The sequence below is a fragment of the Aureobasidium namibiae genome (genome assembly GCF_000721765.1).
Source record: "Aureobasidium namibiae CBS 147.97 unplaced genomic scaffold scaffold_5, whole genome shotgun sequence".
Classification (NCBI taxonomy): Eukaryota; Fungi; Ascomycota; class Dothideomycetes; order Dothideales; family Saccotheciaceae; genus Aureobasidium; species Aureobasidium namibiae.
Genome location: NW_013581204.1, coordinates 818,600 through 845,264, shown reverse-complemented (window position 1 = coordinate 845,264; position 26,665 = coordinate 818,600). Strand labels below are relative to the sequence as shown.

At 51.2% G+C, this 26,665-nt stretch overlaps 11 protein-coding genes across 11 annotated transcripts; 5 read left to right on the top strand and 6 right to left on the bottom strand.

The window, feature by feature from the left end:
* Positions 1-294: 294 nt before the first annotated feature.
* On the top strand, positions 295-1,742 carry M436DRAFT_42675 (uncharacterized protein; the record flags this gene model as incomplete). Its single annotated transcript, XM_013573554.1, has 2 exons — positions 295-443; positions 497-1,742. 2 exons carry the CDS (start codon positions 295-297, stop codon positions 1,740-1,742), a joined length of 1,395 nt encoding a protein of 464 aa, XP_013429008.1.
* Positions 1,743-2,331: 589 nt separating this feature from the next.
* On the bottom strand, positions 2,332-3,672 carry M436DRAFT_42180 (oxalate/formate antiporter; the record flags this gene model as incomplete). The annotated part of the gene is made up of 1 exon (XM_013573440.1): positions 2,332-3,672. The coding sequence occupies one exon, from the start codon at positions 3,670-3,672 to the stop codon at positions 2,332-2,334; it is 1,341 nt and encodes a 446-aa protein (XP_013428894.1).
* Positions 3,673-4,492: 820 nt separating this feature from the next.
* Positions 4,493-5,818, bottom strand: M436DRAFT_62406 (uncharacterized protein; the record flags this gene model as incomplete). Its single annotated transcript, XM_013573725.1, has 2 exons — positions 4,493-4,723; positions 4,859-5,818. The coding sequence occupies 2 exons, from the start codon at positions 5,816-5,818 to the stop codon at positions 4,493-4,495; spliced, it is 1,191 nt and encodes a 396-aa protein (XP_013429179.1).
* An 853-nt stretch (positions 5,819-6,671) lies between these two features.
* On the bottom strand, positions 6,672-7,972 carry M436DRAFT_80439 (CDC73-domain-containing protein; the record flags this gene model as incomplete). The annotated part of the gene is made up of 2 exons (XM_013573883.1): positions 6,672-7,316; positions 7,373-7,972. 2 exons carry the CDS (start codon positions 7,970-7,972, stop codon positions 6,672-6,674), a joined length of 1,245 nt encoding a protein of 414 aa, XP_013429337.1.
* A 551-nt stretch (positions 7,973-8,523) lies between these two features.
* On the bottom strand, positions 8,524-10,125 carry M436DRAFT_42484 (uncharacterized protein; the record flags this gene model as incomplete). The annotated part of the gene is made up of 2 exons (XM_013573514.1): positions 8,524-9,700; positions 9,755-10,125. 2 exons carry the CDS (start codon positions 10,123-10,125, stop codon positions 8,524-8,526), a joined length of 1,548 nt encoding a protein of 515 aa, XP_013428968.1.
* Positions 10,126-11,434: 1,309 nt separating this feature from the next.
* M436DRAFT_42990 (uncharacterized protein) lies at positions 11,435-11,859 on the top strand (the record flags this gene model as incomplete). The annotated part of the gene is made up of 2 exons (XM_013573612.1): positions 11,435-11,672; positions 11,738-11,859. Coding segments are annotated over 2 exons (360 nt in total), but the record flags the coding sequence as incomplete, so codon positions are not given.
* A 136-nt stretch (positions 11,860-11,995) lies between these two features.
* M436DRAFT_71459 (uncharacterized protein) lies at positions 11,996-12,646 on the bottom strand (the record flags this gene model as incomplete). The annotated part of the gene is made up of 2 exons (XM_013573799.1): positions 11,996-12,108; positions 12,169-12,646. 2 exons carry the CDS (start codon positions 12,644-12,646, stop codon positions 11,996-11,998), a joined length of 591 nt encoding a protein of 196 aa, XP_013429253.1.
* Positions 12,647-14,988: 2,342 nt separating this feature from the next.
* On the top strand, positions 14,989-15,480 carry M436DRAFT_62401 (uncharacterized protein; the record flags this gene model as incomplete). Its single annotated transcript, XM_013573724.1, has 2 exons — positions 14,989-15,090; positions 15,169-15,480. The coding sequence occupies 2 exons, from the start codon at positions 14,989-14,991 to the stop codon at positions 15,478-15,480; spliced, it is 414 nt and encodes a 137-aa protein (XP_013429178.1).
* Positions 15,481-16,896: 1,416 nt separating this feature from the next.
* M436DRAFT_80435 (alpha/beta-hydrolase) lies at positions 16,897-18,464 on the bottom strand (the record flags this gene model as incomplete). Its single annotated transcript, XM_013573882.1, has 4 exons — positions 16,897-16,958; positions 17,042-17,362; positions 17,467-17,865; positions 17,918-18,464. The coding sequence occupies 4 exons, from the start codon at positions 18,462-18,464 to the stop codon at positions 16,897-16,899; spliced, it is 1,329 nt and encodes a 442-aa protein (XP_013429336.1).
* A 1,114-nt stretch (positions 18,465-19,578) lies between these two features.
* On the top strand, positions 19,579-20,983 carry M436DRAFT_62399 (DUF1546-domain-containing protein; the record flags this gene model as incomplete). The annotated part of the gene is made up of 2 exons (XM_013573723.1): positions 19,579-19,954; positions 20,007-20,983. The coding sequence occupies 2 exons, from the start codon at positions 19,579-19,581 to the stop codon at positions 20,981-20,983; spliced, it is 1,353 nt and encodes a 450-aa protein (XP_013429177.1).
* A 905-nt stretch (positions 20,984-21,888) lies between these two features.
* Positions 21,889-26,151, top strand: M436DRAFT_42332 (uncharacterized protein; the record flags this gene model as incomplete). The annotated part of the gene is made up of 3 exons (XM_013573479.1): positions 21,889-21,957; positions 22,015-25,987; positions 26,015-26,151. 3 exons carry the CDS (start codon positions 21,889-21,891, stop codon positions 26,149-26,151), a joined length of 4,179 nt encoding a protein of 1,392 aa, XP_013428933.1.
* Positions 26,152-26,665: the final 514 nt, after the last annotated feature.

Genomic DNA, 26,665 nt, shown 5'->3' with positions numbered 1-26,665 from the left:
TTTGTCATCGCTTCTCTTGCTGCTCCCACGCTCCAAACTTTTTAGAAGTGGTTTCCGGTGCATCCATGATTGGTGGCGTTCTGGGTGATTGACGTAAGCAACGCCCGCCTTTGTATTTTCTAGTCCTCATCAACCTTTATTCCTCCACCGTTACCCCTCGTCGTCACCGACTCTTGCTTTGCTATATATTATATGCGCGCCTTCACTACTTCCCCGCGGTTCTTCTACAGTATACCGACGGCCTCGAATCGACTTCACCACATAACTCGCCAGTTTTCCACTACTCGTCCAATCATGGCTCCTACTCCCAAAGAATGTGACTTCCTTGTCATTGGTATTGGTAGCGGTGGTCTCGCCGCCGCTAGAAGAGCGAGTGGCATGTACGGCATGAAGACCATTGCCGTCGAGAACTCCAGACTTGGTGGCACTTGTGTCAACGTTGGGTGTGTCGCACTGTCTCCCTTATTGCCGCTCAATCGCTGACTGACCCTTGCAGATGTGTTCCCAAGAAGGTCACCTGGAACGCCGCCGCCATCCAAGAAACCATCCACGAAGCAAAGGCCTACGGTTTCTCCATCCAAGAGACCGCCCCCTTTGACTGGACCACCTTCAAGCACAAGCGTGACGCCTACGTAAAGCGTCTGAACGGAATCTACGAGAAGAACCTGAAGAACGACAAGGTCGAATACCTCAACGGAACTGCCTCTTTCGTCTCAAAGGATGTTGTCAAGGTTGTCGGTCAGGATGGTCAGGAGCAACAGGTCCGTGCAAAGAAGATCCTCGTCGCTGTCGGTGGTCGCCCCAGCACAATCAACGTCGAGGGTGCCGAGCTCGGTATCAACAGTGATGGCTTCTTTGACCTCGAGAAGCAACCCAAGAAGGTCGCTGTTGTCGGTGCTGGTTACATTGCCGTCGAGATGGCTGGCATGTTCCACCACCTCGGCACTGAGACTCACCTGTTCATCCGTCATGACAAGTTCCTGCGTACTTTCGACCCTATGATTCAGGACAAGATTATGGAAGAGTACAGACGTCAAGGCCTTCACATTCACACCAACAGCTCGCAGAGCAAGCTCGAGGACCTGGGCAACGGCCTGAAGAAGCTGCACTACAAGGATGATGATGGCGAGAACACCATGGATGTCGACTGCGTCTTGTGGGCCATCGGTCGCACACCCGAGGTCGAGAAGCTGAAGCTGGAGAACGCTGGCATCGAGCTCGACGACAAGAACCACATCAAGGTCGACAAGTACCAGAACACCAACGTTGACGGCATCTACGCTCTGGGAGATGTCTGCAACGCGGGTATGGAATTGACACCCGTCGCCATCGCCGCTGGCCGCCGTCTCGGGGACCGTCTCTTCGGAGGCAAGAAGGACGCTCACCTCGACTACACCAACGTCCCTTCAGTCGTCTTTTCTCACCCCACTGTCGGCAGCATCGGTCTGACCGAGCCCGAGGCCCGCGAAAAGTTCGGCGATTCCGTCAAGATCTACTCTTCCAGCTTCACTGCCATGTACTACGCCATGATGGAGCCCGAAGACAAGGGTCCCACTGCCTACAAGCTTATCTGTGAGGGCCCCAACGAGAGAGTCGTTGGTCTGCACATCCTTGGCCAAGGCAGTGATGAGATTCTGCAGGGCTTTGGTGTCGCCATCAAGATGGGTGCTACCAAGGCTGACTTTGACAGCTGTGTTGCCATTCACCCTACTTCTGCTGAGGAGTTGGTCACTATGCGATAAATGCTTAGTTGCAGAAGGATGTTGTAGATTAATAAATAGCTATATATGAGAGTAGCGAACATACGATTCATTTGATGCACAGTTCCTCTCTTTGGGTATGGGCATTCAAGTAAGAAGGTACGATTACTGTCGTGTCATCCCACAGACCAGATCTTTGCTTTGCAAAGTGCAAATGTAGTCCATCAGGTATCGATCAGCGACCGTTAAGGGAGGTATAATAGACTATGGACGGGGCGTAGCATTCGTAGATCACCACAAGAAGCACTCGAATTGAGCTCGAGCATAGGTCAAAGTCTTCAAGGGCTAGATCGTTCTCCTTCGCCTGGTAAAGATTAGTAGGGAGTTGTCATCAAAATGCACAATACTCTCTAGAAACTAGCGATGTCCCCGTAAGGCGGACACCTTCGAGGTATCACTGTGGCCTGAACTCGTGTTTGTAGAGATCCCGTGCACTTCCCAGATATTTGACTTCATGGCTTGTGGGCTGAGGAAAAACAAAATGTCAAACATTCATTGCTGATGATCGAGTGATGGTATAACCTCTGAATTCCATATATTCTATGATCTAGTACATCTGTACAGAACCTTTTCAGATGACAGTTCTCAATCCCCATCCTCCCGTGAGACCCCTCGCAACCACAAATGCAACACTAGCAAGCACATATACCGCACCCGAAAAAGCGATCAAACCATCATACCTCGCTCCCCCTTCCTCCCCTCCTCCTGTCCCCAGAATAGCTCCAGCAATGGGAATACCAATCAGTGTTCCAAAGCTTGATATCGTAAAAGTGGTGCCTGTTCTCTTGCCTATGTCCTCAGTCTTGCAGACCTGTTGAATGCAGACTGGAGTCAACGAGATGGCGGATCCGGAAGAGAAGCCAAAGAGAACGGTGTAGGCGATGATGGCTGCGTGGTTGGTGGAGCCTACGAGCCAGAGGAGGAAGGTGAGGAGACAGCAGAGCGTAGATGTCACGACCATCGTGTTCAAGCGGCCGTAGCGGTCTGCAATGTATCCAGGGAGCAGACGACCGGGTATAGCTGATGCATTGAGGATAGGTATAAGCGCATAAGCCAGCTTTTGCCCCATACCCGCCGCCAGAGCCTGGTCGACCAGAAAAGTATACGGGATGAAGACCGCAAACTCCACCAAGAAGATTGCCAATGTCACACTCGCATACGGTGGCTCCCGCAAAGCCATGATATCAATTTTAGCCCCCTTGACCTTGTTGGGTGGCAATCTGCTCTTGAGAAACACACAAGCAACCACACACAATCCCGCACAAATGAACCCAATGATGCGTATAGCCCAGCCAAACCCAATCTTGGGCGCCAGAAACAGCATGATGAGCGAAAAGGCAAGACCGCCTGTTCCGCCTGCCGTGCAAGCAATCCCCATGGCGAATCCTCTGCGACGATGGAAAAAGTGCCCGATGCAGGAAACAGCAGAGGTGAATAAACAGCAGGTGCTCAAGCCACCGAGGACACCGAAAGAGAGGATGATTTGGTAGTACTCCGTGCTGACCGACAGAGTCATGAGAGAGACCACTAAACCAATGCTGCCAGTGATGACCAGAACTCTAGGGCCGTATACATCAAACAGAGGTCCGATTTGTACACCTGCAAAGTATAGGAAGAAGGGGAAGGTCGAAAAAATCCAACCAATCGAGGACGATGAGTAAGAGGCCAGTTGATGAGTCGATATCCAAGCATGTAATGTTCCAAGGAAATTGAGCATCCCCATTCCTGACACCATGGCGCACCATGAGCCTAAGACTACAAGCCAGGCCTCCAGACCGCCTTCGGGGTATGTTTCCAGGTCATCGGGGTTGGTTGGGGTGGTTTCGCCGGAGGAAGTTTGATCGTATGGCGTTGCTTTCTCGCAGGCGAGATCGTGTCGACCAGATGTATCTGATCCAGATTCTTTCTCCATCGTAGGAGATTCGATATTGTGTTTTGACATCTTGTGAAATGATCCAGAACCAGAGACGCGGTCGAGGTGCGGCAGAGCGGGCGTCGCAGGCTTCAATTTGCCTCTTCGGAACCAGAAGTGTCAGACCGGCCACAAACGACTATCAGTCAATTGGCGTGAACATGGAGTAGAGACGAATATTCATACAAGCGGGTTCATTGTAACAAAGTCGTCGCTGACAAACATTGCAGTCCACGGTTCGGCCGAAGTAGGAAGTCCGTAGCGGGTATTGAACGCGGATCATGTTCTTTTTTTCTTTTCTTTTTCTTTTGCTCATCTTTTCCTCGTCTTCATGTACAAAGTCATCTCACGAGACAACTACAACAATGCACGAACCTTTGCCAATACTAGGGAGAGGCCACAGAGAGTCGATTGTACCAAAAATCTCAGTGGGGGCCTTCTGTTCCGTGAAGTGACTGTGCATTCTCATAGCTACTTTACGACACACCTTTGCACTTCAAGAGGTCGCGTAATTGATCATATGAACGATGTCTCGATACGCAAAGACAGAACTTAAGGACGTATGGTTAAGGTAGATAACCTTTTCGCTGTCCGGAGATCTGTACAAGCGAACCTGATCGTCTTGAACACTGCTCGTCGATTGGGTGTTGGTTTTTGAGAAAATATAATGTTTTGCCTGATTATTTGTGATATGGAGCAAAGCGTATTAGGAATACATGTTGATAATAGCAAGAGCAATCGTCCTTCCTTCCTTCCTTCCTTCCTTCCTGCTGAGCCACATGTGTTCGCTTTTGGCTCATCTGTAGAAGCGACTGATGTCTTAATCCTCTTCCGACTCGCTATCGCTCTCGACATTGTTGTCATGCTGTTCCTGTCCTGTCCAGGTGATGTTAAGCTTGCTATCGACCTCTTCCTTAACAGCCACATCGTCAATCTGGATTTTCTCATCCCGAGATTCGTAGGCCGAGTCCATCCTCGACGCCTCCTCTGCTTCTTCCACGTCGTTTTCATCTTCGTCATTGTTATCAATCTCAAGCTCAAAGCTCACTTCCTGCACAAAATCGTCTTTGCGAGTAACCTCATGCACTGGGACTCATGCCGCTGTATCACGGTCCGGGGCGTCGAATAGCTGAATCCCAATGGCTTCCGCTCTCTCTGCGCGAGCTCTCAGCATGACGACTGCTACCTCAGCACTAGGTCTGTTTCTGATGCTCCTTGGTGTGTCGTCAGAGGTGCCGTCAAAGTACCAAAGAAAGGTGGATTTATTGTCTAAAGGGTTGCCGAAGATGAATTCGTGGATACGTGGCTCGAAGAGTTGACCCTTCTCGAAGAGATTGTCCACAAACGCAAATCGATCGCGTTCCAGGGTAAGAGTCTGTTCGTTGATTGTCACGCGAGTGATGTAAAGGATGAGATTGGACGAGCCATCTGGTCTCATTCCGTGCACTGAAGAGGTAGTAGCTACAATGGGTAGGCTGTCGTTTTCTCTGTGATTATAGGATCTTCCAAGTGGCTTTCTGCTACCGCTTGCTTGGAACATTGGGACACCCGTGGGCAATCCTGGAGGTATAGACATGGAGAGGTCAATCGGGTGTGGAGTAGTCCTGTCATATCGAGAAACTTGTGGCTGCTTGTTCCGGCCCGAGTTGTCCCTATTGTTTTCATCATCATCGTCATCGTCATCTTCGTCGTACTCAGCATGGTGTTTGCGCTTCAATTTGGCGAAATGGTTGCGGCTGAAGTTTCGGGTATGCGAAATGAACTGTTGAACCACGTTCTTCATGTTGAAAGACTCCTTGTTGGATGGAGGTCGACTGATCAGGTCTACATCGAACCAGGCGGGCGGGTTTTGACCGTGTCGGTCGACGAACAGCTCAGGCCAGTCTCGAACCAGGTTGGTCTGCATTGTGTATCGTAGCTTGGCCTGAGGTCCAGTAGTAGGGAATTTCTTCGCCAGGTCAAAATGCTTTCGCAATTCGTCGACCGTGTGGTCTTTTGCTTCCTTATACTCTTGCTCAGACCAACCAAAGAAGATAGTGTAGAAAGCCTTGAGTTTGTTTTTGCTGCTTTCTACGTGGAGCTTGACGCGCTTGTGGGTCCAGGTGGAAACATCCTCTTCGGTGAAAGGCATATCAGGCGCGGCCATGTTTTCGAGAGATATCAGCCTCCACTAGTGATTGTGATGTGTGGAGTGGGTCTGGTCTCAGGGCAGCCGTAAGAGGAACGAGAAGAGTTTGAAGCTGCCTAAACGCGGCTTACGCAATGGAGGAGAGAGCGAGTTGGCCAAATAGTGAAGCGGATCTTTGAGTAGCAGAGGCGACACAGTGCCTTTTTGGATGTCAGTTGGCTCGCTAAGAGACCCAATAGTGGATTTGCCAGTCGATCGTCACTACGGCTTTAGTAGTGAGGCTAGCAGTAGGTATACAAGTCAGCTATGCACAACCAATGTTAGCACAAGAGAAACACAATGCACTCTCAAGATAGCAGGAAGGTCAACTCACCAGCACTGGAGTTTAGGAGAAGAACTTACGAAGACGCACAGAGTGAAGAGAGCGGATGGCAAGTTCCTCAGAGGTGGCTCGAGATGAAGGGACGCAGGAAGTTGTACTCAGCTGGCACTAGAGAGGTTGAAGTCGGAGAGTTGAAGAGGGAAGGCCGAGCCTGGTGCTTTTGTAGCTGCAGACAGGTTGCTGCAATGGCGAAGGTGCTCATTTGGGGAAGGCACGCTGGTCAAGGGCCTACCCTTCATTCGTCGATGCAGTCAAGAGTCATACTTTGATGGTCTACGAGGTGTTAATGTCGCTGAGATGGCGGATGCCTGAGCTTTGAGTGCTCATAACTTTTTGGGCGGGCGTATCTGAATTTTTACGACCATGCTACCGTTTATCTCGCCTAATGCTTTTTCTCCCAGATTTCCCCTTCTGGTGGACTGATAATGAACCAAAGATCCCGCTTGAACGCACGACAAAAATCAAAAACACACAACCAGAGCTGCAAGACTATCTCGTCTCTCTGTTAAAACCACGAGCTCTCATGGAGGCCTCAATAGCACTCCAGATCTCTTCGACAGTCTCACGATCTCTCCATCTCTGCTGGACAGTTTGGCCCTCACGGTATGCATCGATGCCAACGTTCAGCACACCTCTACCCCAGCCCTTGATTGTGTCGGGGAGAAGTTCGTTACGCCAGCCGACGTAGACACCCAAAGCATGGTTGAAGAGCTCGGCAGGCTGACTCCACTTGTAACCCTTGAATTGCCAAGCTTGGCCAGTTGTAAAGACGGCGACGACGCGATTCCAGTAATCGGGCTTGAAGTTATCAGGCGACTCGACGAGAATGAAACGCAGGGGGCGGGTGGGTTCGATGGATGGCATGAGGCGGTTGACATGGAGGATGTTGAGAGTGGTTGATGTGGTCGAGGTAGGAGGGGTGTAGATGCCGTCCATGAGGAAAGACTTGACGTTTGCCAGACGAAGTAGCGATGATGCTGAAGGGGAGAGGAGGATGATGGGCTCGGGACGACGGCCACTGGATGGTTTGGCAGGGCGGATAGCGGGCGCTGGTGTGATGAGAGCCGGCGTTGGTGCTGAGGCCTTGGAGCGGCCAAGGAAGGCTTCGGCGTACTTGCGCACATGTGAGAAGTCCTGTGAGACTGAGTTAGTATTGCCAGTCGAGAAAGAGGAGCACATCGTAGGCTTACGGTAGGCTTGCTGCCTCTGAGAATCGAGTTGCGGTCGCCAGTCTTGCGCTCGAGCGCGTAGATGTCGCGTAGCTTGTCGTCTTCGGCTCTTGCGTCCTGCATGACCACATCGCCGTCTCCACTAGCCATCTTTGCAGCATCGTGTGCCTGAGCACGCGTCTGGCGGTTGTCATCGAGACTCTTGATGAACTCGCTATCATTCTCTCCGGACAACCAGTTGATCAGATCGAGCTTCTCAGCAAAAACCAGGTTGCGCACTTCGCCGAGGCCATTGGATGCACGCGCCGTGTTGAGCTCCTGAGTTGCAGCAATGTAGTCTCCTGTGCTCTTGTCCTTGTTCTGCCAACACCAGAAGATACTGGCCAGATCGAGGGCGCCATTGGTTTGCGAGACGAATCTTGTTACTGTCGTCAATGGAAGCGCAGTGTGTTGGACGCCATCGGCAGCAGATTGTGTGTTGAAGAGCAGGTGAGATGCTTCGGTCAAAGGCGCAATATCGGTAGCTGATGATGCATCGGCGCTGCGTGTCGGCAAGGGCGGTGACGAGGCTGCCACACTCGATCGGAACAGATTCAGCGCATCGTTGTCGGTTGCGCTCATGTTGGCGGTATGGTTTGGTCGAGATGGTCAAATCGTTGTCGCGGTGCTGGCCAGATTGACTGTATGAATCCATGTCCAGCTTTCAATGCGGAAGGTCTGCCGCGCCTTGGCGTGACTCCTCTAGGTCACTTCTTGCTTGATTCGTGTCACTGTCTAATTATTGGATTTTTGACTGTAACAGAATACTCTTGTTCAGCTCACTCATGCTGTATACTAGCTAGGTCTCGTGAATCCATCTCCTTCCGCACAAACGAGCTATTCCTCATCATTCAAGCCAGCATGGATTTGATCGTCGTCCGGCCATCTTTGTTCAGTTTACTCCCAGCTACGATACTTCCTCTACCATGGATTGGGCACAGCAACTGCCCATGTTTCGAGTTCCTAGGGTTCAGAGGACAGAGAGGACTGCTAGGTAGATGCTCTGGCACATCACTAGCAAGCTCTTCCTCTTCTTCTTCTGCTTCCATCTCGACCTGTTTCATCTTGACTGAGAAGTAATCTGGCGCCTCGTTACTCGCCTTTGTGCCATGTGCTGTCTTCCACGGCCCCTCCTATGGATAACTCGGCACGCGACTAAGTTTGGTCGATCCTGCAACCGAGTCGCGTCGTGTCTCTACCTCGTCACCCGGAGGACTGGCGTAGTCGAAAAAGAATCCTTTGGGCCTTGAGTCTGGACTACGTTTTCCTCTGCTCATTGGTGGTGTGTTGACTCGCTGCATCTCGGATGGCAGAAAACTCAGTCCGGCTACTGGTCGATGTGTGTACTCTTGTCCATCAGCTCCGACATACGAGGTTTTACGTTTCGAAGTAACGCTTCTACTTGTGCTCACAGTCTGGACGGATGTGTGCGTGCTTCTTCTTCTTCGATGGGAGCGAAGGCTGAAAAAACCAAAGCAACGGCTTCCAGGTGAGGGTAGCTTTGATATGGTTGAGGGCTGTTCTGATTGACGCCGAGTTGAAGTTTCAGAATGCAGTAGCTTAGTAGCTTCTCTTCTGATCGGGGCTGGCACAATACTGTGTATTGTCAAGACTCGCAGAACGCCTTGCTTTGGTGGTTCTCCAGGCGGAGGGACTGTTGCCGCCTCTTCTGGTCCAGGGCTGATCATCTCCACAACCGAGCCAGCTGTGCTGACAAACGAGACTGGATCTCCTGGATGGCTGGACTTGTGACGAGTACCTCTTGTGGGAACAGAATCGCTGGATTTTGCTTGCGCAGTGATATGTGGTCGAGTGTCTTGAATTGCCAAGCTTCGATGACGACCTCTAGAAGGGCTGCTGGTCGGATTTCTGTGAAGCGATGTGCCAGCAGGGTTATTTGGTGCGATAGAAATCCTCGCACGACGAGTCTTGAGCCTCGAGTTATGGAAGGCGATATGCGAGTGAGCTGCATCCTGACGGTTTGGCGACGGGTTGCGAGACTCAACCAGTGTGTCTGAAAAAGTCATGGACTTTACGGGTGGTCGAATACTAGGACTTGGTGGAGCCGATTGCATAACGATAGCAGGTGAAGATACAATAGCGCGAGTTGGGGCTGGACGAGTCGATGTCGGGGCCAACAGATGCGGAGGTGCCACCATGGTTTTTCGGAAATTTTTCTTACTGACACGTTCTCTCTGGACAATGTGAGCAAAGCTGCTGGCCTCCGAGGACGACCATTTGTCGCTGGAAGACGATGCTGGAGTGGATGCGGCAGCAGCTGGTGATAGATTATGTTTTGCAGGGTGTAATCTGAAGAACGTCAGTCCGGTGCGTCCAGGTCTGAGAAACTGTGTAAGTGCCTACTCAATAGTTGGAGCGTGTTTCATAGCAAATCCGTCTTCTCGATCATTTTCGAGCGAAGCAAAGAGACCTTCGTCAGCCAGGATGTGGTCGGGAAGCCTCAAACTCCCTTGAGGGCGTTCTCCCAAGCGAAGGGGTCGTCCCTCCTCGAAAGGGTTGGACTGTGAGAGTTGTGACTTTGGTGATGGCTGTGGTAATGACGAGTGTGGAGGGTGTAGTCCTGGTCCTGAGGGTAGGAATAGCGAGCTCGCGCTCCATCCCTCGAAGAGGTGTAATGGTGAGCTCTTCTCGGAGGTGGGAGATCGTCCAGGTTGCTCTGGCTGCTGCTGCTCGACGAATCCGACTCGGACAGGCTTCTGCGGTTGCGAGGCCATTGTCTGTTACGACTGGGAGGCTGGTACTTTTGCTCAGATCTGAAGATACCACCTGGATCGGAGAAGCAAAGGCCTGCAAGTATCACTGCGAAGAGTGAGAAGATGCCGCGTTGGAAGGTTCGCTTATCGTCAACGTAATCGTAGTAAGGCATTTTCTGTGTGAAGAGGGAGGACAAAGCACGCCTTTCAACAGCGTACGAGCATTCCAGGAAAATGGAAGAAGAAGTCTAGGTGTGCGCAGAGAAACGTTCTCTTTGTAGGCAGGGAAGTCGCCAACCAAGTCGTGACTTCCACATCTGCCACCATGCGAAGTTCCGCTCAACCAAACCTCCGTCGTCTTTTTGACTGCTTATACACCAACTCACACACTCCTCGTCAATTGTTCCGCTTTAGATTGTTTGGGGTTGTTGATCAAGAGCCAACACCTCTAATGCTCCGTCGAGTCTGCCTGACGATAGATGTGATTATCTCCGTTACCGATTTTTGCTCGACCATTTCAAGCACGTCGGGTCAACTATATGGTTCGCTCGTTGAGTCAGCTCGCAGTGGACACACATAGCCGTATATGACACGCTTACACCACGACGACACATGTGCTGATTTATCGCACGATGACCGACGCGTGAACATCGACCATCTGCTGTCGACTGTCCTGGCATTCCTCCATTTGTAGTGAATAGATCAATGTCATAAGTAACTGGAGGTCAAACACTCAAGCGACTTCGAAGATCTGCGGTAGGTACGCCACATGTCTTAAGATTAAGGGGGTCACATGATTGTCGCTAATCCAATGCCACTCGTCAAGTACAATCTCTGTTTCCAATGACCCCACGAAACTACACGCGTTCACACGCGAGTTTTGTTTATAACACAACTTGCTACGATCTGAAGACCAAGGGAAGAGAAGAAAGAAAGAGGAAGCACGCCAGCAATGTCGACAGAAGCGCCCGTCCACCCCACTCCACAGCCGCTATCCGAGCCGTCCGCGCAGGTGGCCTACATGCCTGAATGGGACAACAATGCTAAAGTCGGAGCCACGGCGACCACATCACATACTGGGAATCAATCTGGTGGAAAAATAGTGTTGCAAGAAAAGTTCAACGCCATTCTTCCTCGGTCTCGGTCATACTTTGGCCTCAAGCGACGAACTTTCCTCATCGTCCTCGCCTGCGGACTTCTTGCGCTACTCGCTCTGATCATTGGTCTGACTGTAGGCTTAACTAAGCATACAAATAGGTAAATACAACATACGCTAATATCTGATGACTTCTGCTGAGATCATTGTAGTGGTCAAAATCTACCACTACCGACAAACAGTGAGCAGCATGAGGGTGACCTTACTTACTACGGCACTGGCTTGGGCTCATGCGGGATCACGTCTTCTGATAGCGACATGATTGTTGCTGTCTCTCACTTCGTCTTTGATGCCGCCTCCAGGAGCTCTAATCCTAATCAAAACCCTTTGTGCGGTCTGAAACTCAGAGCGTCGAGATATGATGAGCAAGTCGGAGAGAGAAGAAGCGTTGATCTCAAGGTCGTTGACAGATGTGAGTTTTTACTGACTGACTGACAATCGCAGTCGAGGCGGAGCTGTGCTGACGTTATCTTGTAGGTGTGGGTTGCAAGGCTACAGATATTGACGTGTCTCCAGCGGCTTTCGACAAACTCGCAGCTCGAGCCAGTGGCAGAGTCGATGTGACTTGGGCATGGCTATCTCCCCAAGCCACTGCTTGAACATTTTCTTCATCAAAGTCGAGATACACGTTTACGACAAGCGAAGAATTCCTGAAACACAGATCTGATGAAGACATGATTGATTCGTAGCGCACACCAAGGTGCTTCTCTTTCTCAAAGATCCAGTCTGTAACCTCTAAACCGGCTCTGCGATCAACAAAACATCCACACAGTTGCGAGGGGTCGTAACGTTCATCCATCTGTACCAAATGGCAGTGGCAGGTCCGTACTCTAATGATTGGTTGCAAGCTGTTCGACATGTCAGCACTTCAATTCCGCCACAGACCAGAAATCATCGAGGATACTGACCGAACCATGACACCCTCTGAGTCGCCCAGTCCACAATACCTCCCTCATTCACCAGTAGACCCTTGGTTCCTTCTTGGCCAGAGTATATCTGGGCTATGCTAGAGTTCGCGTACGACAGTAAAGGATACAGCACAAAGCCTTGAGGATATTCGTCACCAAAGACCAAACTGCTGTTGCTAGGGTTGGTGGTGTCTGTCAAATGGCCGACAATAGCTTCATCCTTGGGGCGCAATGTCGCATAGTAGCCTGCACCATAAGCGTATTCGGCATACATGTAACCCAAGGTCACCGAGCTGTCGTTGAGCTGTCGAGCGCGGATGATGAAGGGATCCGAGTCCAGAGATAGCGGTGGCAGTGTTGTGTTGGTTGACGTAGTTGTGTTGGCGACAGCCGTCGTGTTCATCTGTCTAGGCAGCACTGCTGCGCAGACAGAGCTTATGCCAGCGGCCAGCGCGGTGATTGGTCTTGAGAAGTACATGTTTGCAGTACAAGGATATGATGCTCTGAAGAGATGGAATTGATGGACTGCCCAGCTACAGAAGCAGCGAAGGAATTTTATATATGCGTAGATCAAAATGCAGAGCTCAACAGTTCTTCGCGATGCCTGTATGACGATCTCGTATGCGGATGTCCGTTCACCTTCTCGTAACAGCAATACTCGGACCACAAACTGGCCCTCCAATATGCATGTGCTACCTAAGCCAAGACAAAATGACTCTCGAGACCTGTCTATCGATCCTCTATACACGCTTCTGTTGCAGGTTCGCGTTTTCTAGAATGCTTTATAGAAAATTTTCAGCAGCTGTCATACCCTTCTTCATCCAACTCGAAACTCCGAGACATGCTATAATCTATTTCTATCTCGCACGTTGCGATTTTGTGTCTTTGTCTCACTCCGCGACGTCAGAGGGTGCAAAGATAGACTTTTTGCGGTCTCACGCAACGTCTTCCAGGTTTCGGCTCCTGGCGGTGTTCTGGGTGTTTCTCCTGTCGATCTTTTTTGCATGACGACTGTGCGGTGGGAGCGTCACTGCGCGGCTGGGATATAACGACTTTGCAGATGCGATAAGAGAGGTCTCATGAAGGACATCCGGACGATGGGTTTGCTGGAGAGTATGACATGTATGTGAGCGGCAGTATGATGGTCGAGCACAAGAAAGGATACCTTCGCGTTGCAAAGCTTGTGTCGCGGGTCCTTTCTCGCGATCACACGTGTGCGGGCGGAATTGGAGCTGTAGAGATGCACAATTATTTCCAGCTAGCAGACAAGCCCACTGAGACTGGAGGCCATCGAGACTCTCAGTGGATGCTTCACACGCAATTAAAGAATTGTGCACTTCTATAGCTGCCATGTCATCTACATTGGCACTTAGAGAAGTCCGACATGTTTATCAGTCTGCTTGTATGGAGGACGACCCTGCTCATCATTTCAATAGTTTTCTATCCATCAAATCTGCCTATCGATGGCAAAGCAGTATATATGATTGCGTCTCAGTGTAATTTGGACGCAGAACGTCTCCTTGAGAAGCAGAAATTTGTATCATCTGCGGAAGTATGGAAAATGAACAAATGTGACTGTCTAAAGTTGCAAGTTCAGTGTAGATCCTATCTCCGCTAGCGCGTTCTTCCTGGCAACAGCCATCAAGCTACTAAAATGCACAGTATCCTTGAAGAACAAATAGTATCCATTGAGATGTGATGAAACTCGGGCTCTCTCTGGACATGTCTTGGGTCCAGATATCGTTGTGCCTGATCCCGATCAAAGGAGGATTCTGCAGCAACATTTCATTGTGAATGACTGCTGCAATCGCCTTTGACACAGCCGGAAACAACAGCGGAGCTATCGTTGGTCCATCGAACAACCAAAAGCTGCTTGCATATACATATGTAAGCGAAGCATGGCGAGAACGGATGTCGCGGTACACGTACCGTGATATCGTGGCGTCCAAAATCTGCACAGACTCATACATCTTGCGTCTTTGCAATCAGTTTTTGATGGCGCCATGCGATATTATTGCGACATACGAATGCGCCACAGATTGGAACAAGGTTGACGATATAGTGGCTGCTTTGACCAGTAAATACACTATTGGATGCGTGATAACGCCAGCTTGTATAGTGAAGTCTAGACAAATTTGTGCCCTAGTAAAGATACAGTCGGGAACGCGAGAATCAGATACGCACGGGTCACTAACCAATAACAACTTGGCCCTTGAAGTCTTTGGTATAATAAGAGCTACGGAGGGAGATAGCGCCTTAACGGACCGAAAAAAAACCACCACCGACCCCAACCAGCCAACCACTCCGCTACTTAGCTCTACTCTGTTATTGCCGTTAGCGAAATCAGGGGCAAAGGGGATATGCATGAGCAATATACTGCACGCGAGAAGACAGAATAACAACTTACCAAGATGGCAAGATCCACTACACCTGCAGTAGAGGATGTGCCGTAGCGAAGTGTCGATGATGATAAATAAAATAATAAAAGAGTGGGGTAGCAAAGATCATGATGCTAACCCCCACAGGCCATCGCTCGGTTCGGGACACGGCATACGATCCGTGCCTTGATCGCTACAGTAGCAGGGAAGTCAGCGAAATCTGTACCCAAGCGAATTCTCAACGTCAGCAACATACCTACTCCCCACGGCCACGGATAATTTATCAGGCTTCACATAGTTTTGAGCGCACAGAGCCTGATATTTTATCCATGGCCGCACCGAGTATCCTTCTCTGCACAAAGGCAGTTCTTTGATGGCAATCTTCGGGAACATCTACCAGACGCTGGCCAGGTAGGAACCTTTCTGCTTGACATCGTCAATCATGTGCTTGCATTCAGCCCACGTGTCAAGCACGACTTACTCGCTGCGCAAACCATCGCCCGACAGACGGAATCGTAGTCGTCATGCCATTGACTGCCAGTTGGTAGGTCTGGCATCGACTTGACACTCGAGTATCTGGTGACAAAACGACCAAGGCCTGGTACTCTGGAACCAACACCAGCCTTTGCTTCAACGTCGTCGGCCCATCGGTCGAGACTCGATAGCTCTGACGTCGAGTCAGGTGGTTGATCATGGATGTGTGGTCGACGGACGTCCGACGCTGATGGCCGCAGGGTCGAAATTCCAGAAGATGATCATGAAGAACCGCTTACGGGCGCCACCAACAGAATGTCCTCGCGCAAAGCGCAGGATAATCTTGAAAGCGCGGGACTCTCAAAGCTCGACGTCCCCGTTGGTCTCAAGAACCAAGAACCGCTATGGACTCGGAAACAACAAATTCAATAACGCAGACTCACTACGGGTCTCACTCTGAAAGCTCGAAGGCTCTTTCTCTTTTTCAATCAGGAAGAACCACTTACGGGTCCCACCAGTTCAGTCAGCAAAGTAAAACACTTAACAGGTCTTACCTCTTCTTTTCGTGATCAATCATGAAGAACCGCTTACGGGTCCCACCAACTCTTGTTTCGATAACGCAGAACCACTACGGGTCCCACTCTGAAAGCTCAGAGGCTTTCTCTCTGATTCAATCAGGAAGAACTGCTTACGGGTCCCACCAATCTCTTTCTTCGAAAACGCAGAACCGCTACGGGTCCCGCTGTGTGTCCTCGCGCAAAGCGCGACAAAGCGCGAGGACGAGCTTGAATGCACCGGGTGTGCCAAAAACGAGGTAGAAAAACTGCCGTGCGCAGTTGGTGAAGTTGATGTTGTGAGGTGAAAGAGAATGAAGCTGACGGAAGTAAAGCTGTATACGACAAACGCGCGTGCAGCCGACGCCAAGACTTCAGTACAACATTTGATGCTCTTCTTTCACTTGACTTCACTGGAAATCGAGCTTTTGATCTCTCCGTGGCAAAGGTATGTGATAATCGTAGCTATAGAAATGCACAGTGCTCTAGAAACCCAGGCAGTGTCCATCGAGAGGCAGTACCATCAGGACTCTCCTTGGAAACATCACTAGCTTAGACAACATGATGCATTTTGATAGTGAGATCGTCGCTCCAGACCCTCGTGAGAGTAGCGTAGCATTACTCTTCCACTTCGCTTCGGCGCAGCACGTCCCATGCCTTGATTGCGAGGCAAGCCGGCACACCCTGAGCGATCTTCAACACCAGTAGCCCTAGATATATTAATCTTAGACCTCAGCTCCTTTCTCCGACCACAAGTGCCAACTCAACGGAACACCTGACCCTCACCATCGGCTGGATTTCAATAACAAAGAAGCAAAACTTGGTGAAACACGAATTCGGGCATTACATGCAAGCCCCTTCTTCGAGAATCAATTGCAGCAAGATAAGGTGATTTTCCGTATCTTGGAGGAAAGCAAGGGATGCAGTGCGGTCGGAACCAGGTACCCTGAAGCGACAGCCGCCATGCATGACAAGCTTGCAGTTCGCGTTTCTTCTCGTGGCTGAAATAGATTAAAATCAACCGTGCTCACTGGTGCCGTCAAAACTCATGCATCATGCAGTTCCCCATACGATATTGATACGCCCGTGTGGGAATCTTTTTCGATAGTTTGGACGCGCGATAATATCGAGATACACTCGGTCTGGTTTTCAATTGAATCAATGCCGATATGGAGAGAGAAAGGGATGAGTAAACTTGTTGGATCGGCATAAAGCTTTATATTCTATACATGATACATTAACCATGCTCCACTGCATGACAAATACGTTTGGCCAGGTTCCGAAGTGCAATTGAGCAATGGCGTACGAAGCAGTACATGCTTCTATGAGCTTTGGAGGCCGTTGGAAGAAAGGAAGTCCTGAATGACCTTGTAGGCTGCGGTCGCTGGTACACAAAAGACGTTAGCTATCCTGTTCACCCCACGCGCGCTTGTTCAACGTCCGTGCATCTGAGACGAGACGACTTACCATTGTAGTGGAAGTTGATACCGTGGCCGGTGTTTGGGTGGATGTAGGCCTCAAACTTGCTGGCGTTGGGGAATGCTTTAGCCACTCCAGCAGGTATACTAGCAAGATTTGGGTTTCCAGTTGATTCACACCGGCCTCCACAATAGATCGTATCCTCGTTGCCAGTCAAGACGAGAGCAGGTCCAGTGTGAGGGGAGGTGGCAGGGGCTCCGTTGCCGAGAGTGAAAATTTCACCAAGTGTAACGGGCTCCTTGCTGCTTTCAGCAAAGAGAGCGGCGCCAACATCGAAGTAACCAGGGTAAAGGAAGGCGAAGATGTTTGCTATAGGGACAGGTTAGTATGCGATTGTGTTTGGGAATGATCAGTGTGAAAAAGCAAAAAGAAGGGAAACCAAAGGACATCACTTCACGAATTGCTCAACTTACAAGTCAGATCGCTCCAAGTGAGATATCCTGTAGGAAGGTTCTGGGCAACTGGTGCAACAGTGGCATTCCATCCATTGATTATGTCACCGAGCTCTGTGGTAGCAATCTCCTGCCAAAGATCAGAGGTAGAGAGGTTGATGCCGATAGCGCTGAGAGCAGACTGGAGAATCGAGATCAAGCTCTGACCGAGCCAAGCAGTGTTGGTCTTGCTGCGTGAGACAGACTGGTCGCCGAAGCGAAGGGGCTGGTTGAGACGAGCGAGGTGCAGGTTCCAGTCAGCAAGAGTTTGAGCGAGCCAAGTGCCGTTCATGGAGAACCCGGTAAGCACGACACCATCAGAAGAGCCAGGGTAAAGAGCGGTCAAGAGGTAGCTTTGGAGGGAGCCAAAGGAGTGTCCGACTAAAACACGTTAGTTTCACAAGAAATTCGTCTCTCGATCCAAAACACTTACCATGTACCACCTTGCCGAACTTGTGGCTGACTGAAGGGAATGTGCCATTGCGAAGCATCGAGGTGATCTCGTGCAGAGCGCTAACTTCGCTTGGGGCCTGCACTTTGAGTGGGTCGGCGTGAGAAGAATTTCCAATCCCGAATCTGTCAATCGAGACAGTATGGTAGCCGGCAGCAACAGCAACATCGATGTAAGAGTAGTTGTAGTTGTTGTATGACAAGTCCCAGTAGCTCTTGTCGAAGCCAATGCCGTGGGTCAGGACTTGGACGGTAGGATTGGCCTTGTTGTCACCTTGGGGCTTGCAGTATTTGGCGCTAATGTTATAGAGGCCTTGGAAGTTCTCGAAACCTTTCGTCACGACGTCGGTGTAGTTCATGCCAATGTTGGTGAAGTCAAGAGAGAACTTGACTGCATCGAGGTTTGTTTCGAAGGTGGGAACATCGAAGATGGCTTGTCTGGCGTTGATGTATACTGGTACAGTGACATTGGTGCAGACTTTGGCCGCAGAAGCCACGCCTAGAAGGGCGAGAAGGGCGAAGGAAGACATGGTAGAGGTGGATTGAAGGAGGAAGAAGATGGTGGACAAGATTGATCTTGCAGAGGGTGCTGACGAGGTATTTATCGTTGAACAGCAACCATTGACTACAAGTCACGGCAAGAAGCGTTGACGTCAAATGGATTATCGCAATGGTCTAGTCTCAAGGGACCAAGGGCCAGAGATTGACAGACAGGATTACGCGGGTGTGGATGCGAGCCGCAGGTAGTCAATATCTCTAGCGTCTAGATATTACGAGAGTCCCTTCCGCCATGCTCAAGCGGCTAAACCTTTAAGCATGGTGGAAGGGGGTTCGGGAACGTCATGATCCTCTGGTCCAGAGAGACTCGGAAAGACAAGAAGATGGCGCGGCAAGGGTTCAGTCGAGTGCTGACCACATGCTCTCAGGCACAACCCCAATGTGAAGGACAAAGCTTACCACTACTGCTGAGTAGGGACATGCAGCTGCATGGACGTAGCGGCTCGCTGTATACGCCGGATCTCCACGCTATCGAGGCGCTGATCCAAAAGAAAGGTTACCAACCAGCAGTCAGATCACTGCTCTATGTGATTGATGACAATTAAGACGATTGACTACCTATGTGATACAATAAAGTATGGCGCATCAGATTAACAGTAGTGATGGCGTGTCAATAACGCCATTGTTGGGGGCGGGCGGCGGCACACAAACACGCCTTGTGTCAGTGCAATGAAGGCTTGGAGCAAGAGGATCGGTTGACGCTGCGGATCAAAGACCATGATGGAGCTCGCTCGACGGCAGAGCCCGTGTCAGCCAAAGGAGGGGCATGGAGGAAGGCCGAGCCGATTGGAGTCTGGCTTGGCAAACTACGTCTGAGGTTTTGGTGCCATCAACTCCACTCATTGCTGCTAGCTAACTCTACTAAACCATCACTATCAAATTGGTGCTTCTCGAGCCATTTATCGCAACACAAGCGAGATTGCTTCACTTACGGGCGTACGAAGCCACTACTTTGTCTACTGCACAACATCGCGACCAAGCGGAAATCCAACACAAGACCACCCACTTGGTCGATCGCATCCCTCCTGGAGAAACTCTACCACGCGTGGTCTGGCCTTATAATCGCGCACTACCGCTCTTGCCGCAATGTCGAACCCGGTCTGGAATCCAGACAATATCACCGACGTTGCCGAATCTGTCGGCGTTGGCGCACTCAACCACGATGTCGTTACTCAACTCGCGCAGGATGTTGAGTACCGCGTCAGTCAAATCCTGGAAGAAGCCCTCAAGTTCATGCGCAATGCCAAGAGGACTACTCTGAGCACACAGGACATCTCACAGGCACTGCGCCTGCTTGACGTCGAGCCTCTCTACGGCTACGAAGCTACGAGACCTTTGCGCTTTGGTGAGGCCTCAATAGGCCCTGGACAACCGCTATACTACGTCGAGGATGAAGAGATTGACTTTGAGAAGTTCATCAACGCTCCACTACCAAAGGTCCCTCGCGAGATCTCCTTGACAGGTTCGTTGCTTAGAGTCAACTTAGCTCCCACGTCAACTGACACGCCCTGCAGCACACTGGCTCGCCGTCGAAGGTGTACAACCCTCCATCCCTCAAAACCCTACATCCGCCGATCAGAGACACCAAGAACTTCTTCCAAAAGGTCCCGGCGCCAACCCGAATCTCGCTGCCATCGGCGGAAACGACAATGTCGCCGTCAAGCCTTTGGTCAAGCATGTCATCTCGAAAGAACTACAACTATACTTCGAACGCATCTGCAGTGCCATTCTGGACGAGACCAACGAAGAATTCCGCATCTCCGCCTTTGCCAGTCTGCGTACCGATCCTGGTCTTCATCAGCTAGTACCATACTTTGTTCAGTTCGTGGCAGACAAGGTCACACACAACCTCAAGAGCTTGTTCGTCCTCAGACAGATGATGCAGCTGTTGGCCGCTCTACTGGAAAATCCCAGTCTATACATTGCACCATACGTTGCCTCGCTCATCCCTCCGGTCCTCACATGCTTGATCGGAAAACACCTTGGCTCAACATCTGCCGATGGCCCCGAAGCACATTTTGCACTGCGCGACTTCTCTGCGTCATTGCTGTCGGCCATTGCCAAGCAATACGGTCAAACGTCAGGCACGCTCAAACCCCGTATTGCACGTTCGTGTCTAAAAGACTTCCTCGACTCACACAAGCCTTTCGGAACACACTACGGAGCCATTCTCGGCCTACGAGGCATCTCCGGAGCAGCAGGTGTTCAAACACTGATTCTTCCCAACCTCAAAGCCTATGACCAGGTGCTCAAGCAGGGACTGGCGGACGAGCACAAGAAGGATCAAGCAGAAAGAGTTGCATTGGTGCTACTTCAATCGCTTGAGCTTCTGGAAAAACACTCGGCAAACATGACCAACGGACATCCCGAAGGTGCAGAACTGAAGGAGCGCTTGACAGAGGCTATCGGCGAAGTACTCGGCGCACGGGTATACGAGAGCGGAAGAGCAGGGCTTGTATCCGTTGTGCTTGACAAAGATGCGGCGGTGTAGATAAAGCGCGAGAGGATTAGCGCGTCAACTTTAGCGAATGCATAACGGCGTGGGGCAGGCAAAACAACAACGGAGTTGGGGGATTCACGGAGTCTAACTAAATATGATACCAAGACGCTGCACTCGGCGTGTACAACGGAAGCAGGCTCTCTCAATCGAGGAGGAAGCATTGATGAAACGTGGATTGAATGATTTGCAATGCTTTAAGAGACGGTCAAATAGTGACGGATCTGTGGTTGTTGGTGCAAGAAAAAGGCGTGGCTGGCGATTCGGTGCAGCAAGGAAGTGGACAAGCAGGGCAGATGCAGTAGTTTTGTGGGTATCGCCAATGCTCAGCGTGTAGAGCAAACCTTGTGCAGTGTGCACGAGGGAGCGGTTCGCGAATGGAGCAGTAGCTTATCAGATCTCGGAATTCTGGCAGCAAGGGCACGGTTTGTTGTGGGCCAGCAGAGGTAACGAAGTATAACCCAAAAGTATCAAGGGTCGCAAGGGACATATGTACAGGGATGCCGTCGTGTTATGAGTGGGCATACAGATGGGAGCTGAGAATTATGGAGTCTTTTTACTATTTTGATGGCAGATCGGGGGCTTCACGGCTCGCTTTGGTGCCATTGGTGGTGAATGGATGTGGTTGGTGGTACAGGCGGCTGAGCTTCAGACGCATCTACGTGTGAAGGTAAACAATCAACACTTGCTTGACAACCACCAAATAGGCCACCTAGATGGCCGCATGAAGAATTCGGCCAGTCCTACTTTTTGACTTCTCGCGATCCGGCCGGTCGTTTCATTCTGTTGTTTCATTCAATTCTGGCGTCACCGCTGTTGGATTGCCTGCCCGTGTGTAAACAAAGCGACCTTCCAACCGGACTACGATACAACCTGGCTCAATCACTCAATTGCACAACATGGCGGGCCAGTCAATACCGACCAAGTTCCCCTGCTGGTGCAAGGCTGTCTATTCATGGGGTGGAGAGGTGGGCAACAACTCGGACACGGCTCAGGAGCGCAACAATGGCTGACCTTCTCTACAGACCAAGAAAGACCTGGGCTTCATCGAGGGAGACCTGATCGAGTGTCTCAATGCAGGAGATGGATCATGGTGGATGGGCCGTCTAAGGCGCGACCGGCGCATGGTTGGCCTCTTTCCCTCCAACTTCGTCCAAGTGCTCGACGAGAAGTTCCAACCAGCCCCCATCCGCCGTAATGTTTCACCCCCAACCGCCGTCGCTGCGCCGCAAAAGTCCAAGAGCGTCTTCCGCAAACCATTCCAGGGTTATAAAGAGTTTGGATACCGCGATGACGGTTGCAATTCGCGAGGCAGCACACCAGAGGATCGACAAGCAAAGAAGAAGTTCAGCCCATACTCGAGCATGAAGACGGCAAAGCCTCCCGGCTCGGACAAGAAGCCTCCATCATCACCACTCAAGGAAGACTCGACCTTCCGCGTGCCTTCTCCGCTGCCACGATCCTCTCCCAGCAGAGCACCTTCGCCTGGAGACATGTACAGAGCTTCCTCTCCAGCCCCTACCACATTGCACCGATCAGTCTCTCCTGCGCCTTCTGCATTCTACAGACCTACTTCGCCAGCACCATCAGCCATGTACAGAACATCTTCGCCTGCTCCCTCGGCCATGTACAGAGCCACGTCACCCGCACCTTCAGCAATGTATAGGGCTGCATCACCTGCTCCCTCCGCCATGTATCGTCCTGTTTCGCCTAACCCACAGGATATGTACCGTTCAACTTCTCCTAATCCATCAGCCATGTACAGTAGGCACGCCTCACCCAATGCTGCCTTGTACCGCGCTGCTTCTCCCAACCCAAACACCAACGCGGACTTGTACAGTCGAGCTGCCTCTCCAAATCCCTACCGGGCAATGTCACCCGCTCCTCTCCAACAAAGTACTTCTTCCTACCACGTTGCATCTCCCGCTCATTCTCAATTCCACCACTCGCCATCTCCATCTCCAATGCCTACTCCCATGCCTGGTGACGGCCAATACCAAGCATACAGACCTCCACAGGAGTACGATTATTTCAGAACTGCTTCACCAGCACCTCCAGCTCCAATGCACCACATGTCAAGACAACCCTCACCAGCTCCACAGGACGACACGTCTTCGCCACCGCCTCCTGCGCCACCACCTCATCGTGTCCTCCATCAACAGAACAGCCTTGTTTCTCCACGCCCTTCCCACGAATCTGACATGAACAATGGCTACGCCACGCCTGGAGGTCACTCAAGGGATGGTCAGTCTTCTGGAATGACCCCTTCGCCATTACGCGACGCCATGGCCGATGTGATGTCTTCTTTGCACGACATGAGCAGCGTCGCTGGAAGATCCTCTCCTGCACCTGGTCCGGAAAGCCCCAACGGAGGAATCTGGTCGCCCGATGCTTTCGACCTCATACGCTCACGGTCGGCCCACCAAGCTAGAGCAAAATCTGCTATGGACAACTACCGCAGGGAAGCGAGTCCTAACAGGCTGGCTAATGCACAGGAAGACCAACACTCGATCCCTTCATTACCACCTTCACGAGATGGCCCTCCAGCACTGGACGAGTACGTCTCACGCATGGAAAGTCGACTAAGGCGAACAAAATCATCCGGTGCTGACCTACAAACTATCGGGGGAGCAGACAGCAGACCCACAACATCGAGCAGTCAGAGCAGTACAGGCAGTCTGCGTTTCAGCACTCAAGTTCCGAGAAGTCCCAGTCCCAGGAAATCTGCCTATGAGATTGCCACTAGACAGCAACTCCGCAGGACACAGACCAGCAAGACCAATGCGACTAGCTCTTCCTCAGGTACTAACAGTACTTCTACAGCCAGCACTACCAGTACCCAGATTACCAGCACAAGCATCATGAGTGGTCATTCTGCAGGTGCCTTCAGCGCCACTAGTGCTGGTAGCTTTGCTAGGCGCAAGTGGGGCTTGACTGGAAGCGTGAAAGGCAGACGCCCATTGAGTGCCTTGAGTTCAAGATCGTATGGCGACCTTCAAGGAGAATTTGGCAAGGAAGAACGACCCAAGACAGCTATGCAATCACGACCTCAATCTCCCGAGACTGGCATCAGCTTCCACTCAAGTCATGCCACTCAGCCTGCTCCAACTCCCGTCGCCGACTGGACTACCAATCCATTCGAGACTGCTGGAGTGCTTGGAGGTCTTTCCGCTCCCAAGGCCAAGAAAAGCGGCTTTTTCAGGAAGATGATTGACACGGCGAAGACGACTGCAAAAACTGGAGCAGCTAATGCAAGAAGCACAATTGCATCCGGAAGACCTCCAAGCAGAGCAGGCTCACCCAAGAAGAGCATCATCCCAGATGGCGTCACATCCATCTCTGGTGGTATGCCATCTTCTCCACCTGCGCTGACATCTACTGCCCATCGAGACATGGGGCTTGGAGGCGGCGATGGATGGATGCAGGTGAGACGTGATGTCAATCGTTCCAACTCGCTGAGTAGGAATGAAAGAGTTGAACGCATCGAACGTTGTGAGATGATGGACGTTCTCGTTCTCAGCCCGGTCGAGGAGCTTCTGGAGCGGACCGAGGGCGACGAAGGCCTTGACGGACTGGCTATTACGGAGCCAACAGACTTTGTTGCACCGAGTCTGGGTCTGGTGGACAAGGGTACGAGGTTCATCTCTGCTCTTCCTCAGATGCTCACGCCGACATCATTGGCACAGAGTTATCTTTGCAGACCCTACCGCAGCGATGTCCAACGTCTTCGCGCTATCTTTACATGGGTATCGGAGAGAATCACCTGGGAAGAAGACTTTGAAGGTCAAATCGATACCAGACGTGTTTTGCAATCCAAGCGTGGCTGTGGTGAGGAGATTGCCGCGCTGGTGCGTGACCTTTGCTCTGCTGTTGGTCTTCATGCCGAGGTTGTACGTGGATATCTGAAAGGACCTGGAGAACGTCTTGATCTGGAAACCATTGCAAGACCAAACCACTTCTGGAATGCGGTCATCATCGATGGCGAATGGCGTATCATGGACTGCTCTCTGGCCAACCCCACCAACCCCAAACGAAGCTTGTACAGCTCAGCCAACAACACTGTCGCAGATCACTGGTTCTTCCTTACACGGCCTATGGAGATTTGCTATACCCACATCCCTCTGCTTCCTGAGCAACAGCATATCGTTCCTCCTGTTCCTCATGAAGTCCTCATCTCATTGCCATGCGCCTGCCCACCTTACTTCCGTCACCATATCGAGCTTACGAATTACGACACCTCGGTCGCCTACTTAGAGAATCTCGAAATGGCACATCTCCAGCTGACTGTTCCTGAAGACGTGGAAATCGTTGCAGAAGTCGAAGCCCGCGCTTTCGCTCGCGACATGGACGGCGACCTCTTCGAATCAGGGGATGTGACGAGAAAGATTGCACTCGCCCAACCTACTTGGATTGCGGGCAGGAAGAGCTACATGGTAAAAGCACTGCTTCCCGGTGACGAAGGCGAAGGAGTCCTCAAAGTCTACGCCGGCAAACGCGGTCTCATGCACAGTATCAAGGACAACCCACACGCCCTCGCTCTCGCCGTGCCGCTCATGCACACAGGACAAAATCCCCCCTACGCCTTCCTCACCAGACATCCTACCCCTCACGCCCAACGCCATGACCTCTACGTCGCGCAACCACAATGCAGCCGTCTAGTCATCAACAATACCTTTGTATTCTGCGTCCGCCAACACCCATCTTCACTCTCGCGCTTCTCGCCAGACACCTGGGGCGGTTCCAACAATACTTCTGCACGCAGTAACTCTGCATTAGGCCTGCGCTCCACCTCGCCAGCACCCTTTGCTCGTCCATCCTCAGCAATGTCCATGGCATCTTCCTCAGCAGGCGCCTCCCACACCGGCAGCTTATACTCTGAATCTTCCTCAGCACTCAGCGACAAGCAGTCCAAACCAGCCAAACTCGCCATCCAATCACCCACTGGCAAAATCATCAGATTCACCAGAAAGCAAGAGTACGGTGGGTCTGCGGCGGGAAGTGGCAGTAGAGGTGGAGGTAGTGGAGTAGGCGATGAAGAAGAGGGTCTGGGGAGCACTTGGGAGACTGTCATCAAAGTCGGTGAGAGGGGTGTTTATAGAGGGTTGGTGCTCGCGGACCGGAGTGCGAGGTGGTGTGTTTTTGCCGAGTGGGAGTGTGTTTGAAGTGGGAAGGGAAGCAGCACGATGCTGATGTCGGGCGTCTAAACATGGACTTTGACGGAGTTTGTACAATACAAGAGTCTATTCGTTGGCATGTAATGGAGAATGGAGTTTAGGAGGAATCATTGTAGGAGCATGGCATTTCTGGTCAGAGGGTTCTGTTCACAAGCAAAAGCATAGCTTTCCAATTGTCATGTTCTGATCTTTTCACGTCGACACCTTTTTTCTTCATCACGATTCTTCCTTGGAGGGGCCATATCTTCTGGCTGATGTCCACGTGTTGCTCTGTAAAAAATCTGGTCGACGAGCAATGGTCGCTCGTGCTCAGAGAGAATAAAATGATTCGACGTTTTTTGAGGCTTTGATGCAAAGGTAGAGCGGCGAGCAAAAGTCTGGTATGTCTGTTCCGGCGCATGTCTTCGAAGGGTCTTATGATATCGCAGCTCTTTGCCTATTCATGTATGCTTTTGGAAGAGAGTGTAACGGCGATGAAGTTTCTGTGCAGTTTAGATCAGAG